The sequence below is a fragment of the Corapipo altera genome, unplaced genomic scaffold (assembly GCF_003945725.1).
Source record: "Corapipo altera isolate COAL_440 unplaced genomic scaffold, ASM394572v1 24b, whole genome shotgun sequence".
NCBI classification, from domain to species: Eukaryota; Metazoa; Chordata; class Aves; order Passeriformes; family Pipridae; genus Corapipo; species Corapipo altera.
Window position 1 is genome coordinate 2,848,387 of NW_020884888.1, and position 17,514 is coordinate 2,865,900.

Below are 17,514 nucleotides of genomic sequence, written 5' to 3' on the forward strand. Positions count from 1 at the left end.
CTGCCCCGGAGAGGGGCATCCCCCCGCCGGCCGGGGAGCTGGCCCGCCGCACCCCGGGCTGGGGCGGGCGCCGCTTCTTTGTTTTCCGCCGCCCGCAGCGCCGGGCCGGGCCGGGCGGAGCGGGGGGGCCGCGCTCAGCCCTCCCTCCACGTGCACGCGTGGGCTGCCCGCGGGGATGGGCGCGGGGCGGGAGCCGGCGGGGCATTACCTGAGCAGTTGATGCCTTTCCCCTTGCCGCCGCCCTGGCACTCGGAGCCGGGCAGGGGATGGGAGGCGCGGCCGGCGGGCAGGGCGGAGAGGGCGAGAACCAGGAGGGCCGAGGTGTAGCACAGCGCCAGCGGGGGTCCCGCCCGCAGGAGCGGCCGGGCGGCGGTCGGGCTCTCTCCCAGCATGGCGAGGGGCGGCCGAGGAGCAGCGCCGGCGGCAGCGGGATGGCGGTGGCAGGCCCGCAGCATCAACCGGAGCCCGCGGCGCCGCCCGGGGACCCTCCTTTCTCCGCCGCGCCGGAGCGCACCTTCAGCATCCCCGCCGCAGCGGCCGCACGGACCCGCTGCCGCCGCCGCCGCCCGGGCACGGGCAGGGCTCTTCCCGGCGGTGGGGCCGGGGGCTCCGCGCCTGTCCGCCGGCGCTGCCGCCTCGCCCCGGCCGCGCTCCTTTGTGCGCGGCGCCCGGCAGCGCCGCCGCTCCGCCTGCAACAAAGGGAGCGGAGCCGAGAGGCTGCTACTGCTGCTGCCGCTGCTGCCGCTGCCGCCGCGGAGGGGGAGGAGGAGGAGGGAGAGAGAGAGAAGGGGGAGGAAGTACACGTGATGGCAGCCCCCTCCCCCGGGACCGGAGGGGAGGTGAGGGGCTTCTCCTCGCTCGGCGGGCAGGGCAAGCAGCGCCCGCCTTCACGGCGGGGCCGCCCCCTCGGGGAGTGAGTGGGGGGTCCCGGGGCGGCGCCAGGTCGGGCAGGGCTGGTGGTGAGCACCGGAGACTGGCGTGCGGGGCTAGCACTGATGGGTGAGTGAAGCAGAGAGGGTCCCCAGGGGCGTCGAGGAAGGAGGGCCGTTGGCACAGCGTTTGTCGCTCTCCGGGATGGTTTATTTATTATTCACTAATAAGCCAGCGTGAGTGGGGCTGGGGAAGAAAGCAAAGGGACCATCTCTGCTATTGCTGAATTGTAAGAGATGTGTTTAATTCTTACTGAACGGAAGCCCAGCATGTATAGCAGGAGCATTTGTACCGATGGAAGTAAATAAACATGTTTACGGTGAAGGCAGTGACTTTTGTAACACAGTGCTTTTACTGTCTAAGGGTTTTCCAATCCTTTACGTGGAGATCCTTCAGAGGTCAGAAGCACTGCACAGGTACGGGGTGTTAGGCATGTGTCTTGAGTGCAGACCCGCAGTATGTATCTGTGAGGCTGAAAGTTTTGTGTAAATTGACAGCACGGTGACCATTTTTACATAGGGAAAACACAGGACAATGCTTTACATTCAACAAGATTTTTTTTCCTGTCTCAGTTGTCAATTTCACACAAGTTTTTTAATCCACTGTACAAACCAATTATTTTTCAGGAACAAGAACTGCCTGTTTCCTTGGTCTCTCTGCTGCTGCATGGGCTCTAAGGTATAGAGCTTGTGTGAGGAGACCTGGCTTGCACTGAGGTATAGCTCCTGCGTGAGGAGATGTTTGAGTAGTTTGTTAACCAGAGCAATCAAGAGTAAGGCCATAAATCCAGCAGTAAGTTTTGGGGAGGCTCAGTGGTCAGACACATAAAGTCAGACTGTTGCCTTTTTAAATATGGCAATGAAGAGATAAGTCCTGTATTACTAAGACTGAGCAATTTCCTTTTGGCATAGGGGGTTCGATACTGGCTTCTTCTGCCAAGTTAATGTTCTTCTGTAATTCCATGCTGATGCTAGATGTCAGAAGAGCTCTGTTCCTCAGTAAGGTGGGGCACATTAACTTACATGATGCTGGTTCTGCAGAAAGAAACTGGGCTGCTGACCTACACTGGCCAGGACGTGTAAAAGCTTACTAGGTCTGCATACTACTGTCTGGTCTGCTAAGCAGGTAAACCTTTGGGATCTTTAGGCCATGGGACTGGCACAGATCTTGTGTTTTGAAAATAGTACTTTGCTGTTGTAGGAGCAAATGCTCCATATAACTCTTTCCATAAACACAACTAGATCCATCTTAAACTAAATATGCTCTTTCCTGTACTTCTTGCTGGAGGACTAGACCAGCACTGCCCTCGTTGCTATGTTAGAAAGCTCCTTTTAACACCCAACCCAAACACATTGAAGACCAGTTCATACCCATTTGTCCCTTTGCCATCTAGTGCTTCAGTTAGGCATTTCTCTTTCTGTTGCATTTAAATCTGTAATATATTTATAGGCAGTAGTCATAGCCACTCTTGGCTTGTATAACCTATCAGTACATTTTATTAGTCTCCTGTAAGACAGAGCCTCTGTAACTCAGATTTTACTGCACTAGATAAAGTTTTAATTCAGCTTTCTTTAGCATAGCTGACATGCAGTGTGTAACAGCTTTCACAAACTATTGCCAGTCTTTGCAATGGAGGTATTCTTTCCTGATTTCTTCCAAAATTACCTTTTCTCATACAGCCAATTTGCTTTTTATATGACTGAATCTCAGTGGTGGTTCAGGTCATGCTGTGAGTGACAAATACAGGCAACTTCTTCTATTTGTCTGTCATTTACAGTCCACAATAGAAATGCTTTTAAAAAATGTCTAAGTGCATGACAGTATGTTTTCCATTATTGCATTTCATCTAATTTCTTTTATTCCAGTCCTTAAGATTTTGTAGTCATCTCTTCAGAATATTGTGAACCTCCTTTCTGTTGACAGTCCTGCACAGTTCTTTGTGTCCGGAGCACTTCCACATCCACAGTAATGAAAATATATGCAAATATAAGCTGTTGGTCTCAGAATAGACTTTAACAGTAACAGTACTTCTCCCAGTTCAAACATTCCCCTTCCAGGGCAGTGAGTAGTCGGCTGTAGGGAGTTCCCAACTGAATTTGCAGCTCTGTTTCAGTTCCCATGTCTTTCAGCTTAAGTATGCAAACTATATTCTAGAATCATAGAATCATTTGGGATGGAAAGGACCTAAACTACCATCTGGTTCCAACACCCCTGCCATGGGCAGGAACATCTTCCACTAGACCAGGTTGCTCAAAGCCCCATCCAGCCTGGTCTTGAACACTGCCAGAGATGGGGCATCCACAAAGTCTTTTAGTTTAAAGCCACTGTCCCTTGTCCTATCCATACAAACCCTTGTAAAAAGTCCCTCTCCAGCTTTCTTGTAGGCCCCCTTTAGGTACTGCTGCTATAAGGAAGGCTGCTATAAGGTCTTCTTGGAGCCTTCTCTTTGCCAGGGTGAACATTGTAGGAGAGGTGCTCCATCCCTCTGATGTCTGTGACCCTCCTCTGGACTTGCTCCAACAAGTCCACATCCTTCTTATGTTTGAGGCCTCAGAGCTGGATGCACTACAGCAAGTGGGATCTCACAAGAGTGAAGTAGAGGGAGAGTATCACCTCACTCGATCTGCTGGTCACACTTCTTTTGAGGTAGCCCAGGACATAGTTGGCTTGCTGGGTCATGTTGAGCTTCTCATCTACCAACATTCCCAAGTCCTTCTCCTCAGGGCTGCTTTCAATCCGTTCTCCATCTGTATTTGTGCTTGGGATTGCCCAACTGAGGTGCAGGATCTTGCACTTTGCCTTGTTAAACTTCATGAGGTTCACACAGGCCCATCTCTCAAACCTTCCAAGGTCCCTCTGGATAGCATCCCTTCCCTCCAGCCTGTCAGCTGCACCACACAGCTTGATGTCATCGGCAAACTTGCTGAGGGTGCGCTTAATTCCCCTGTCTGTGTCACCAATAAAGATGTTAAACAACACCAGTCCCAATACTGACCCCTGAGGAACATCACTCATCACTGATCTCCACTTGGACATCAAGCCATTGACTGCAACTCTTTGAATGTGGCAAGCCAACCAATTCCTTATCCCCCAAGTGGTCCATCCATCAGTCCATGTCTCTCTAATGTAGTGAAAAGAATATCGTGCTTTGGACAAATGCTTTGCACAAATCTAGGTACATGATGTCAGTTGCTCTTCCCTTATCCACCACTGCTGTAACCCCATTGTAGAAGGCCACCAAATTTGTCAGGCACTATTTGCCCTTAGTGTGAAAGCTTTTAGCAAGTCCTGTAGATTGTAAGTAAATCTTACAGGGTTTAGTTTTGGCTTTTTTTTGTTGTTTCTATTTTTTGACTCCTGGGATGAATGACATGCCACTTTTTAATCTAGAAAAGCCACATCTGAGTAGTGCTATCTGTACGGATGCATTTCTAGCTAGTTTAAAGTGAGTGATACAGTCATGCTTGATTGGCAAATTCACACCATGCCAGCTGGGTATTCATTCTTATTCTGTTCTCTGATACATGTATTAAAAAAAAAAAAACCCTAAACACTTTCCTGCCAGCTTAAAAAGCAAAAGAATTGAGAAAGAATTTGAACAAGCTGCTTCTGCAGTGCAAATTGTTGCAGAGGGAGGGAATGCCACAGCAACAAAATGACAGATCTTGTATGTCTTTGGGATTACACTAGACTCTGCCACATTTGGTAACTTCCATCTTTGGCAAGTAAATGTAACTTTATTGCAATTATCCAAAATTTCACTTTTGCTCACCTCCAACTATACTTCTGTGAAAGTAGGAAGCTCTACACATTGTTGAAAATTGGCATCCTTGGTGAGTTCTTAAACACCGCGAGCAGTTTTTCAGTCTCTTGCTGGTACACACACAGTTTCTGCCCACCCCCTCCACCTTATTTTTCTACAGTAATTGTAGAAATTAACATGTACAACCAAAGGGAAGCAGGGAATATGAAAGAACAGAGAGGATCTGCCAGACCAGTGAGAGTGATTTCATTTGACAGAGATCTGGATACAGTACAGATACACTTAATCGTGAAAGCACTGTTTTATTTCATCTTAGAGAACAAAATGGAGAGCAGAGATCTATAATTTAGTGAAACCATTAAAGTGTTGTTTGGAGGCCCCTGTGGCCCTATGCATCAGACAGTAGAATCCTGCTCTTGCCAGGTATTTCATCAGAGACTTGTACTTATTAGCTTCAACTTTCGTTTTTACCCCCATAAAATCCTGTTTCCAACTCCTGTAGCTATGAAGAAAATATTAAAAATATCAAGAGTATAAAGTGGAACAGGGTTCACAGAATCAAAGAAACACAAAAAGATTGAGCCTGGAAGGAACCTCTGAAGGTCATCTAGTCCAACCCACCCTGCTCAGGCAGGGCCACCTAGAGCCAATTGCCCAGAAACGTGTCCAGATGGTTTTTGAATATCTCCAAGGATGAAGACTCCACAACTGAGCCAGTGCTCGGTCACCGTCACAGTGAAAATGTGTTTCCTGATTTCAGAGAGAACCTCCTGTGTTCCACTTCATGCCCATTGCATCTGGTCCTGAACAAAAGATGTTATCTAACCAAATGTAGAATTGTCCTCAATGGAAGGCTCAGTTCTGTCATATAAACCATTTCACGTTTGTTACTTGATCAAAAATACTCAGTTTTTTCAATAGTTGAACTTACGGTTTTTTATTCATCTTCTGTGCCCAAAATCTCAAATGACACCTACCTAAACCTGCCATCCTCAATATTTGCAACTTGGATAATATGAATAAGGATCTTCAGTATACAGTCCCACTGTATTCTCATAGAACAAAATGAGTGCAAACCCAGGAAAGGGCCAGGTGCCACTGTCTATGTAATTTAGTTTCATGCATAGATCATTAGTTAAACTTTGTTTTTGATTAAAATTTCTTTTTCAGCACCACAGCATTTCTTCTGTATTATTCCTGAGTGCTTCTGCAATCAGATGCGTGGCCTAAGATTTACAGAACGGTCACTGTGTAGGATTTGGAAGTCTATCCAACAGACCCTGCACAGGATTTTCTTGCCACACTTACCCATGCAAACATAATTGTGGAGAAGTTTTTTTGCCTGGAAGGCTCTTGGCTGAACAGAAAGAGTGTTTAGCACAGTACTCTCTTACTCCTTTCAGTCCAGGACTAAATAATGTGGCACCAGTCTCAGATCAGTACTTGTTCTTTGTTGAAGTTTCACATGTCTAACTTCTGGTCCAGAAGCTTGATCAAGTGATTCAAGTATTTAACCCCACTCAAAGCTAGGGAAAAAAAAAAAAAAAAAAAAAAAAAGACAGTTTAGGGCAAACTGAATTTGCTGGCACAGTAATGAGAACAAAGGGAGGGCAAGAGCTCAGTAAAAGCTGGTATTGATGCTGCTGCTCTAGGAGGCAGGAAAGAGAAGGCTGACTACTACTTTGGCCCTCTCCCCACCAATATAACTTCACTGTGTCTCTGGGGCAAGCAACACAGGCAGTGGGGCAGTGGCCATTTTACTGACATCCTGCTGCCCTCTTAAGCTCTGTCCTTTTCAAGTGTATAAAGCTGCCTAAATGCCTCACCAATTTTTGAAGCAGAAACATATTCAGGCTAGTTGTTATTGGGAAGCTGAGAACTCTTTCTCTTGTGCTATGCCACTCTGTTTTGCATTTTCTACTCCACTTCTGTAGTTCTTTTCTATTCTCCTCCTTTTATTTTAATTTTTAATTTTTCAGCTGTTTCCCTTCATTTTCTGCTTTCCCCTTTTCCATTCAACATGTGCCAGACCTGTTTCTCTTCTTACACTTGTTTTTCCTCTTCTTTCCCAGAGTATCTTTATTCAGTTGAAAGTCATGACTAAAAGGCCATTTGGGTCAATAAGATGATTTTTAAGAACCAAGCTAGAGATACATTTCTTCTCATTGAATTTCCTGTCACAACATCCCCATGAATCAAGAAATAGCACTGAGCCCACTTTGCAGCTGGGAAAACCAGGACACTGAGGGATTTCTTTTTTCTACCAGCAGCCACAGGAGACAAAGAGTTCTGCAGCAATTGCAAAACAAAATCCTTACATTTCATAACCCAGTTCCAAATACATGCTTCTCCAGTGCATTTTGGTTCCTCCCAACACTAAGACCTTCTGTTGACTTTTATTCAGAGTAGTGGCAGGAACAGTAGTGGAAGCTTCAAAACATTCTCAAGGCTGGCACAAATATGTTTGCCCATATTACTCATTCTCGTTCATCCATTCAAAACTATTTTTCTCCTTTCTTGCCATATATAAGATATGAGCTGTCATTTAACACCTTCACATATTTAAGTCTTTTAATCTTTCCTCATTAATCAATGCTTTAGTACATTAATCAGTTTGTTACCTTTTCTCAGTTTCTTCTAATTTGTTGACATCTTTCTCTTATTCAAATACTGCCAGATTAACTGCTGATTGGTAAAAAGGATTTCCAGATGCTTATAAATGCTTCTGTCACTTATTGATCAGATTGTTTCAATTGTTCGTTAGTGAATTATATTTAGACTGCAGCTAATTCCCAGCATAGTAATCTCTTTGTGCCTAGGTGTACCAAGAAGGTCACATCTCACTCACTTGTGTAGTTCTTCCACTGTGTTCATAAAATCATGACAATTTTTCAATCCTGCTTTTAGCTTCTGGCACCCTCAAAGGCAAAAATATAGTATATTTCGTTGAACTTAATCTCCATTGCCATAACAGCTCTTTGTATTCTGAATCAAATGGGTGTTCGATTTGCTTTAAGAGTAATCTTCAGTTAATGAGTACCAGGGCTCTTGCCAATTATGCCCCTTGCTTTGAGAATACCCTTCACATGGTTATCTGCAATTCTTAATCAAAATGCAAAAGAAGATTAAAGAATTACATGTTTTATGCTGCGTTTAATTGTCCCCAATGACTGGTTTTAGTAGTACATTATATAGTAAAACATTCTCAAACATTTTTGTCAAGGACCTCTGTAATGTCAATTTTATTTTGTTTTAATTATTGTTACAGAAAAACCCAAGTGGATGCAGCATACAGTTTGTCAGCCCACTAAGTCATACAGAAAGGGACTATTACTCCTCCATACCATGGCAGTGTGTAAATCAGAATTACATAAGCTTTTCTTTATTGCTATATTTCATTGTATTTCCTAGTCTGATTTTCTACAGCCTTCTGCTGTTCTCATACTCTAGTTTTGCATAACTTTTCAAAGTTTATTAACCATTTTCATCATGCTGTATGTTGATTTCTATCATTATACAATTAGCCTTCTCAAGCATAGCCGTATGCTTTGTTATGAATAGCTATATTTCTCACACTTGTATCATTACCGAACTGTCCAAACTTCATTTTCTTAGTTATTTTAATGTTTACACAACATAGACAGATTACAGTGTTCTTGATTCACATTATGTATAATGCTTACAAGCGCAAAAGCAATTACATTATCATTATGTTAATATGTAACTATATACTTACAAAAACCAACTGTCAAGGAGGAAGAGAAACTACGTATTTTTTTAACATACATAGTGATTGATTGTGGCATATAAAAGAAGAATTAGACTAGGTGCCAACTCTAACCTTATGCACATTCAGGTTAGTAAGATATTATGGTCTAGAATAATGACATTCTTAAATGATGATATATTCTTATCTTGTTTCTCCACAAAAATTCAGAAAGAAGTTCTGAATCTCATGGCAGCTCAGTATGTGTCCATTAACATAGTAATATGCTTTTTCCAGTGGAGCATATTTCTAAGTATTTGCAAGCCATTACTTATAAATGGGAGGTTTATTGGATTTCCAGAACCTTGTGAAATCTTCTTTGGTGGATAATAAAGCCAAATGAATACATTTCCAGAGGAACTTGTCTAATATGATTACATTTGTGCCCAGAAATATGAGACTACTAAGGATTTAGATTGTCCAGAGCATCAGCTATCTTGCTCCATGTGTTTCTGTCTGTCTGCTGTAAGTTTTCAAGATAAGACCATGACCCATTGAGTGAGCTGTCACACCATCTGAAAAGTGACAGCTGGTGCACCTTGAATAGGGTGCAACTGGAAATATGGCACTTTTGGTTCATGCGTAATGATGGTTTTGTAGTGAATTAGGATGATTTCACAGTGGCTTGCCCATTTTTTTTTTTAAGGTAACTGTACAAAGCATTTCTATCAATCACTTACACAACTGTAATAAAGGTCTGAATTCAGCTTCAATCTTTTTGACAGAATGATTTAATAAGTAGTCCCTTCATATCAATAGTGGAATTTCCACTTGGAAAGGGAGAAGATGAATAGAAATGTTTGCAGATAGGGCAGATCTCTTGACTTCATGTAATTACATGACTTGTTTGTATGCATCAGTGCCTCCTGTCCCAGCTTCCGCTCAAGAAATGTTGCGCCTCTTCCCCTAGATGGATATACTGAGATAAGCATTCATTTCTTTGAAGACCACCTGCTTCTGACAGATTAAAAATACTTTCTGTTTAAAGACCGAACTCCTTCTGTGGGATACTCCCACCACAGCTCTGCTGGGTTGCAGTGGCCGGGCACTGCTCTACGGACTTCCCAGACCATCAGCAGGCTGGAAGGCTTTCCCTCTGTGGGCTGCTCTGCCACCTGACATGGGCACAGATGACTGTTGTAGGGATGAAACGTCATCACCAAGCTACTGAAATATTGGAGTCCCTGTTGTCTCCTAACATATCCCAGTTTCTCCACTGGAGTGTGGGGGGCCCACCTTTTCGTTTTCAAGGCACGTGGCTGATGTAAACACATGCAACATACAGCATCTGCATGTGCTCTTGAAACATCACTGCTTTATATTTAACAGTTGGGGTTATTTTGCAGAAAATACGGGCATCATTAGGGTGCAGATTCACTAGGTATTGCAGTACAGTATCAATTACACACAGTTTTTAAATGTGAAACTTTTCTCTGTATTACAGGATGCTTCTAACCTTGTAAGGTTCAAGTAAATCCTTCTCCCTGCCCAAGGATGTGTGTTTTGTGTCGGGAAGTGGCACTAATTGCTTGTAAGTAGGGAACAAGCTAAATTGGCTGAAATATATCAATCAATATGAAAGCACCAGCTAAAACTATTAAGAGACATGCACTCCATCTTGAACAGAGAGAAATTATATGACTATCGTGCAGCCCCAAGAGGTGTAATGAAATGTTATTTATATTTGATTATTTCCTCCCTCCCTGAAAGACATTGTGGATACCGATGTGACTCATAGTTAACTTTCAGAATAACATTAATCCCTTTGTTCTTCATCAAGTCATGCATGCTATGCTGATGGTCGAGAGGATGAAAGGAGTTTTACTTCATAAGACCCTGAACTTGCTGCACTCCTTACTTTTACAAAGGGAGAAATGGAATTGCATCAGAGCCACAAAAACTGCATATAGCTCTAAAAAGACATGTTTTACCAAAGCACTTTCTATGCCTACCAACATGGTCTGTAGTGGACTTATTGTTGACACAGTTCTGGATATTTATATTCCTTCTGGAATAGCACAACATGATTCTGAATGTCGTGTGGAGCTTGACAATAGGATTGCTACCAAAGGAAAGAGAACTGGTTCTGAACTGTGTTCTGAATTTCAATCTGTACACAACGAACTTTCACATAAAGGCTGAGGGGAAGTGAGATATAATCTGCTTTTGATAGTTGAGTTGAATTTCATGGAGCAATTTTTTAAATCTTGTATTGATTAGCAACAAGTATCACTGAGATAACTCACTTTTAAAAGAATGTCTAAGTGAATTTGTAGTAATGATGGTAGCATCTAATCTGCTTTTAAGCCTCCATTCTTGGAGTAAGAAATGTTTCTGTTTATTCAGCATAATGTTTTAAATTTTGAACAAGAGGACATATATCACAGTTTTTTTAATTCCATTTTTATCTCTTGTCACCTGAGGTTTTTGAAATGTGCAACATCTATATTACTTATGTATGTCACTTTGAAATACATATTAGCGTTCAGGAAAGTATGTTTTCCAGATGGATGTATTAGGTGTATTGGTTCCACCTGGCATGCACCGCTGGAGATAAGGACTCTTGCTTGAAATAGCTTCCTGTACATACCATCTTTTCACATTATACCCACTTTTAGCAAGAATCTATCCCTGGGAACAAATGGTGGAAGGGCTGTTAAAGTCTCCTTATGCTCTTCAATATCACAGTTTCTCTGGCATAGCTGCTGCTGTATGAGCTCAAAGCCAAATCCAGTCAGTGTAACTGAGGAGAAAATGGTTAAACTGTTCTCACACCAAAAAAGCAAGGTGCTTTGAATTTACCCTTCGGAGTGCACATGCACTTTTCATAGCCTCATCATACATGGGTCTCCCACACTATCAGGATGGGGTTTTTTATCCTGGTCTCCACTTCCTCTTCAAGGACAAGGCACATATGTTGAGGTCGTGCTGCTCACCCACTCACAATTGTGAAAAGGACAGGCTTGCTACCAAGAAAACCAAGAAGACAAATCAATGCATATGTCTCAGAGGTGGATTTGGTGTCCTTCTCATTTCACTATGCACCACCAGGCAGGATCAAAATCCAATTTCTATTTACCTTCTGGCAACCTGCAGTACCCAGAGCAGTCAAAGGCACACCCTCCACTGCCTTCCTGAAAACCCTCTCTGCAAGGCAGATGGTGGGCCGGGAAGGAAAAGGGAACCTCATCTGCCTCGCAGGCCTTTGTTTTTGGAGTTGGGAAGAATCCGAAAGCTCCTTGACAGGTAGCTTTACAGACTTCCCCACTCATCTGAATCACTGCCCATGGCAAAGCTGACACAGCAAGAAGCACTGCAGCTGGTGCTTAACAGAGCCACAGGTTCAGACAACCCAATCTCTGATTTATTTTAGTTTACAATTGAAATGAGATGCTGAACTGTGAGAAACATTGTAGTCATAGTGATGATGAACAGCACAAGTGCACATGAGCACATATTTTATTAGAAAACTATTGCTGTACATGTTCATTATTTGCAAACTGACTCCTGTAGGCAACAAACTCTTCTAAAATATCACTGTCTTGGTGGAGTATTTTAAGATTGAAAGGTTTCAATTTGAAAAATCTTCCCCCAACCAACACATATGAGGACTTGGCTTTATGTTTTTCAAAAAGATGATACAACTACCCATTTGAAAAAACATTTGTTTCCCTTAACTATTTAGATGCTGAGTTGAAAAGCAGCTTACAAATATCTATGATACACAGCTAACAATCCCATCTAATTCTATCATATGCACTTGGACATCTAAGAAGAAAACAATACAGATGATTTGCTTCCATTTTCTAAAGACTACTGTAAGAGAAATAGAAAAAGGCTCCTGTCAATTTATGCTATCTTGGAGGAATGATGCCTTCCCAAGAAAGATAAATTCTCAATAAACTAATTTTTATTTTTGGTTCAAAAAGTTTTTATTTTTATGGCTAGGCAAATGAACATACATTTCTAATGTTGAAAAGGCATTTTTCCAGTAGGAGAAAGAAATAAAGTAATCCAGCACTACAACAGCATGATGTTGCTATTTCAAATGTCCTGTTATCAATTTGAGTTATCTGACTAATGAGATACAGGGAGAGTTTTGTTAAAGATAGATAATCTTTTTAATATTACAAAAATGCAATTAGACAAGAAAATTTAATATGAAATTAAGAGAAATTTAATACGAAGATATAAAAATAGGCACTTGTGTAGGCTCTAAGACTTATTTATATATTCATTGACTCATAAGATACAAAAGGCCAGCCTCATCTAGAAAAAAACCTGCTGCATTTGGAGATACCGTGCTGCCCCTACCAACATAGCTACTGCACTGCCCCTACCAATGAAGCTAGATCCAGATCAGCATCTACTAACTATTCCTTGTACATGAAGCTACTGCATACATTCTGCATATTAATACACAAACTACTTCAGAAAAGTTGATCTTGGAAGAGTAGGTACAAGGAAATTTAGGAATGACATCTGGAAGTTTGGGTAAATCCTCAGACTAGGGTATGTTTGGCAATATTTTACTAAAGTCTTCAAACACCCTGAAACCTAGAAGAGCCTTATGCTACAGACAGCCCATCATCCAGCAGTTTCCAGATTTAGGCTCTCTGGAAAACCTGTCAGCCTATTTTGATGTCTGAATCTTGACAGTTGCCGAATTCTTCTTAAAAATCCAATGCTTAGAGTCTGCTTCATTTGTGATCCATTTAAGACTGTGACAAAGACGATTCTAACTGGCAAATAAATGCAACTTCTGTTGCAGTATCTTCCCACTACCCTTCAATTGCTCCTAACTTTGGTATACTGATTTATTCTGGGTAACACTGTTCCAATTATTCTTTCAGCACAGCCACGTTTTCTTTTGAAGTGAAACTGCAAGCTCCATTGTGTTATTTTAAACTCTTCATGGTAAGACAAGAAGTAGTGAGACCTTTATTTAAGACAAGCAACATTCTTCCATTCCAAAATGGTTTCTAGCTGTATTTAAGGAACTGTGGTTTCTCCATGATTTATTGTTTGGCACCAGGGTTGGCCTTGAGTCAAAAAGCTAGGATCCAATTTTTTTGGCTTTATAAAAACCAGAAAAGGACAAGCTACCAACTGCTGGGCCTTGGCACTTTCCACGTGTAATTTGTTTTGTCCAACTTGAAAAACTGGAAAAACCTTTTAAAATGCCAAAACCCCCCATTTTTATGCTTCATTTCAAGACAGCATTACACATGGAAGAGGGAGAGATGCTGACCAACCAGCCACTCTTTTGCCCATTCAAATCACCAGAATATTCCTTGTTTGATGGGAGATGTGTCCAGAACTGACTGTGCACAGTGTACCTGCTCATTTCACAAAGCCCACAATTTCTCAAAGCCACATCTTTAGCTGGAGAGAGAAAAACTTGACGATGAATTGCAAATTGCAGCCAGCAAGACCAGATCTATCAAGCAGCTAGTTCTGAGGACCTTCCATCCTTGTAATATGCATTTGAGGATGTCTTCCTTCAGCCACATTAAAGTTGGTCACATGAGCACCACATCCTATGGGCATCTGGACTGCACCTTCCAGTTTAGTTTTATGCAAAAGGAATCAAATTTGTCTGCTCAGGGACCCTTCTGTGCTGTGAATCAAAGCATAACCATTAAGGAGGACTGGGAGATGCACTCCAGGGTTGCAGTATTGATCCAAACTCAAGTAACAAGGTAGATACACTCAATAGAGAGTAAATGTCTGTGGTTCTGTGTCTGACAGGTGTCTTTTCTCTACTGGGAATTTTTCTGTCTTCTGCTCCTCAGGGAGCTGTGCTTCCAAGAGGAAGATGATGAAAATCCAATGCTGGGTGAAGAGCTGTGAATCTGGCACATTGCTGTGGTTCCCCAGCTGAATTGAAGTGCTGGGAAGGTGTGGAGGAGAAGCAAATAGAAGGCTAGCCTACTGATGTTTACAAACAAACATTATATCTTAAATTATACCAGACTGACCATTTGCTTTACTAATTGAATATTTATTAATAACACAGCATATGAACCCACAGAAAGCAAATGGCACAACTTCTGAGCTTTGCTCTCTGTTTCTAAGGCAATAGTAGAAAAGGCACAGTGTACTGCTGTGTGTTTACAGACCAATGTTAGTGATCACCTTAAAACGTAGAATTGCATAGCAGAGTTGTATCAATTTATGTTTAAAGAGTTGTTATACTCATTGTGATCATCATGTTTCCATTGAAACCAAAGCCCACATGATGGAAGTGCAAATACGTGGCAGTTGCAGCTATGACCAAACCATCCTTTGATTTTGAGCTAACTATTTTAAGACCCCTCACCCCAAGCTCTGTTCCCAAGAAGATCACACAGGCTTAATCGTGGCAGAAATGAACACTGTCTAGAGAACTAGCATTTATCTGTCACCGTGAAAAGCATATCTGAAGTAGAAGTTCCCCTTTACTTGAAGCAAAAGGTTTCACAGCTCAATACAACACCTCACTAATGACTGTGCCTGATATTGTGAGATGCTAATTATGAAAATGCCTATGTGATATACTCATAATAAGTCAGATAGCAAAAAATAAGTAGATATATTCTTGAAAGATCTGCTCTGGATGGCAGAAAGCCAGCCATACCCCCCCTACATAAACATTTGTTTTTCCATTTGTTTGTATAATGTCATCCTGGATCACTGCTTCTTTTCTTTCACTTTCCCTCTCTCTGCCCTTGAACTTTTTCAGTTGTTGGGCTCAAACACTGAAGTCTATTTATTATTTATCTTACCATGGGAGAGAAGCACGGCTTTTCATTCAAGCCCTTGAAAAACAACATAAAACCATTTCAAGCAGAATTCGATCACTTGTTTTCACTGCTTTTGGGGTGTTTTGGCTTTTCAGGGTTTTAGCAGAGCAATTGTCACTGTAGTTTATCAACTCTCCCTTCATGACAGCAGTATATTATCTGAGCTAGTTTTAAGCTGTGCTTAATTTTTCAGGTAGTACACAACCACACGTGTAAAAAGATCTGAAATTGGTTTTAAAAAATACCTATGGGATAATTACAAAATCCTGCAGATGTGCAGGACAACCCATTTTTTTCCCCACATGTTAAGTCTTTTCTCAATTGTGTGCCAGGCTATGACAAAAACATCAACACTTCTCTGGTACCATCTTCTAAAAAAGCTTTTGAATTTGACTTTTCAGATCATATTTGAACTTTATTAGGCTTTATATAGGAGCCTAAGTTATTTAATACCTATATTAAGGTAACTTACTTTGAATTTATCAACTTCTGGTAATTTTGAGTTTTAATTGTGGATTGTGGGCTACTTGGGCTATAACTTGCAGGTTAAAAATACAGTAAGAGAATTGGAAGGAAATTGGAAACGTGTACAGGGTGCAGGTGCCCAGGTCCTGGCAGGACAGGGCTTTAGGGTCCTTTGTGATGAGTGGCTGGGGCTGCCCCATGCAGGACACAGCCAACTGCAGCTAGCTTCAATGGCCCCACCACATGGCATGGCTGGGCCCTGCAGCCAATGTGATGGTGCCTTGAGGAAAATGTATTTTAAAAAGGGTAAAATGCTGCCTTGAAATGAGGGGCGAGGAAAAATGTGAGAGAAACAGCCCTGAGGGGAGAGCTGAAGGAGTGGGAATAGGTGCACCAAGTACCTGAGCAGAGACTCCCCTTCACCCCTGGAAACCACAGTGGAGCAGGTTTTTCCCTGCAGTCCGTGGAGAGGACCATGCTGGAGCAGATAACCACCATGTGGCTCCTGGGTGACCCCATACAGGTGGATGTTCCCTGAAGGAACTGTGGCCCATGTAGAGCCCACACTGGAGCCGATGTATCCTAAAGGGCTGCAGCCCATGGGAAAGACTCCACTCTGGAGCAGGGGCACAGAGTGAGAAGGAAGAGGTGGCAGAGAGGAACAGTTATAGACTGAATGCAGCCCTCATTTGCCATCCTCCTGTGCTACTCAGGGTTGGGACGAAGAAAGAAGTCCGAGATAAAGGAGCAAAGTTGACCCTGGAAAGAAGGGGGGAGAGCATTGTAGCTTTTTCCTTTGTTTGTCAGCACCCAATTCTATTTTACTTGGCAATAAATTAAATTAATCTCTCCCAAGTTGCCCATTTTGCTTGTGATAACTGGTGAGTGATCTCTCTGTCCTTGTCTCAATACAAGAGTTATTTCAATCTATTTTTTTTCCCATTCTATTGAATAGGGGAGTGAAAGTTCTGCTGGCTGGGTGACTGGCAGCCCGCCAAGGTCAACTCACCACAACCAGAAAGCATCCCTGTCTGACTAGAAGGGAATGATCAGAAAATTTTAGGAAGCTGAGAGCTAAATCATATGCTGTCATGAAACCTGATGACTTCTGAGTTCATGGGAGTTTGATGTTGCCTTGAGACTATGACTGGAAATACAGGCATTCTGTATAATCCAACCTCTGATATCTGCAGACCACATAATGCATTTTAAGGAAAAATAAAGAATACGTTTACCAACATAGGCTTAGTTGAAAAATTTAGTGTTTGTTATAATATGCATTGTGAAAAATCTTAGAAAACCTAAGGGAAAAAAGCTTGCAAAAGCCTTTGGTAGGATCAGTCAATTTCCAGCTGAACTGAACTTTAGGTTGGCTATTTCCATTCTTCTATGACAGAAAGGCTTAGTAGTGGCTGACAGGCTTTGTGACTTTGTGAAAAATTCAAGAGCATTCTCTATACCAGGACTGTGTGGACATGATGGCAGCTGGATAGAGCTGGAATAGAGGTTGCTCAGTAAATCCTCAGCAGCATAAGGAAGGAAGCCAGCAAGCACCAGAGCCTCGAGGGTCCAGCTGCACAGCAAACCCGCCACTATTCCTCAGCAAATCATCTGGGAATCCACCAGTTGCCTTCCATTTGTGATTTCACCTGGAATTTCTGCATCTCACTATCCCCAAGCAAGCTGTATATATCCTGTAATTGCTGCCCTTATTCCAGGACCCCAGGAGGTTCAGACTCAGATTTTAATTACCACACACACAAAATGTGTTTGCATTTGTTTGCTTATTTTATACTTGATAGAAT

The 17,514-nt window shown here is 42.4% G+C and overlaps 1 protein-coding gene across 1 annotated transcript in view; it reads right to left on the minus strand.

Moving 5' to 3' along the window:
• Positions 1–684, minus strand: part of TMEFF1 (transmembrane protein with EGF like and two follistatin like domains 1) — a 117,983-nt gene extending 117,299 nt beyond the window's left edge. The window contains exon 1 of the mRNA XM_027644069.1: positions 209–684. Coding sequence (XP_027499870.1) covers positions 209–455 — 247 coding nt within the window. The 5' untranslated portion in view covers positions 456–684. The remainder of the gene's footprint in view (positions 1–208) is intronic.
• Positions 685–17,514: the final 16,830 nt, after the last annotated feature.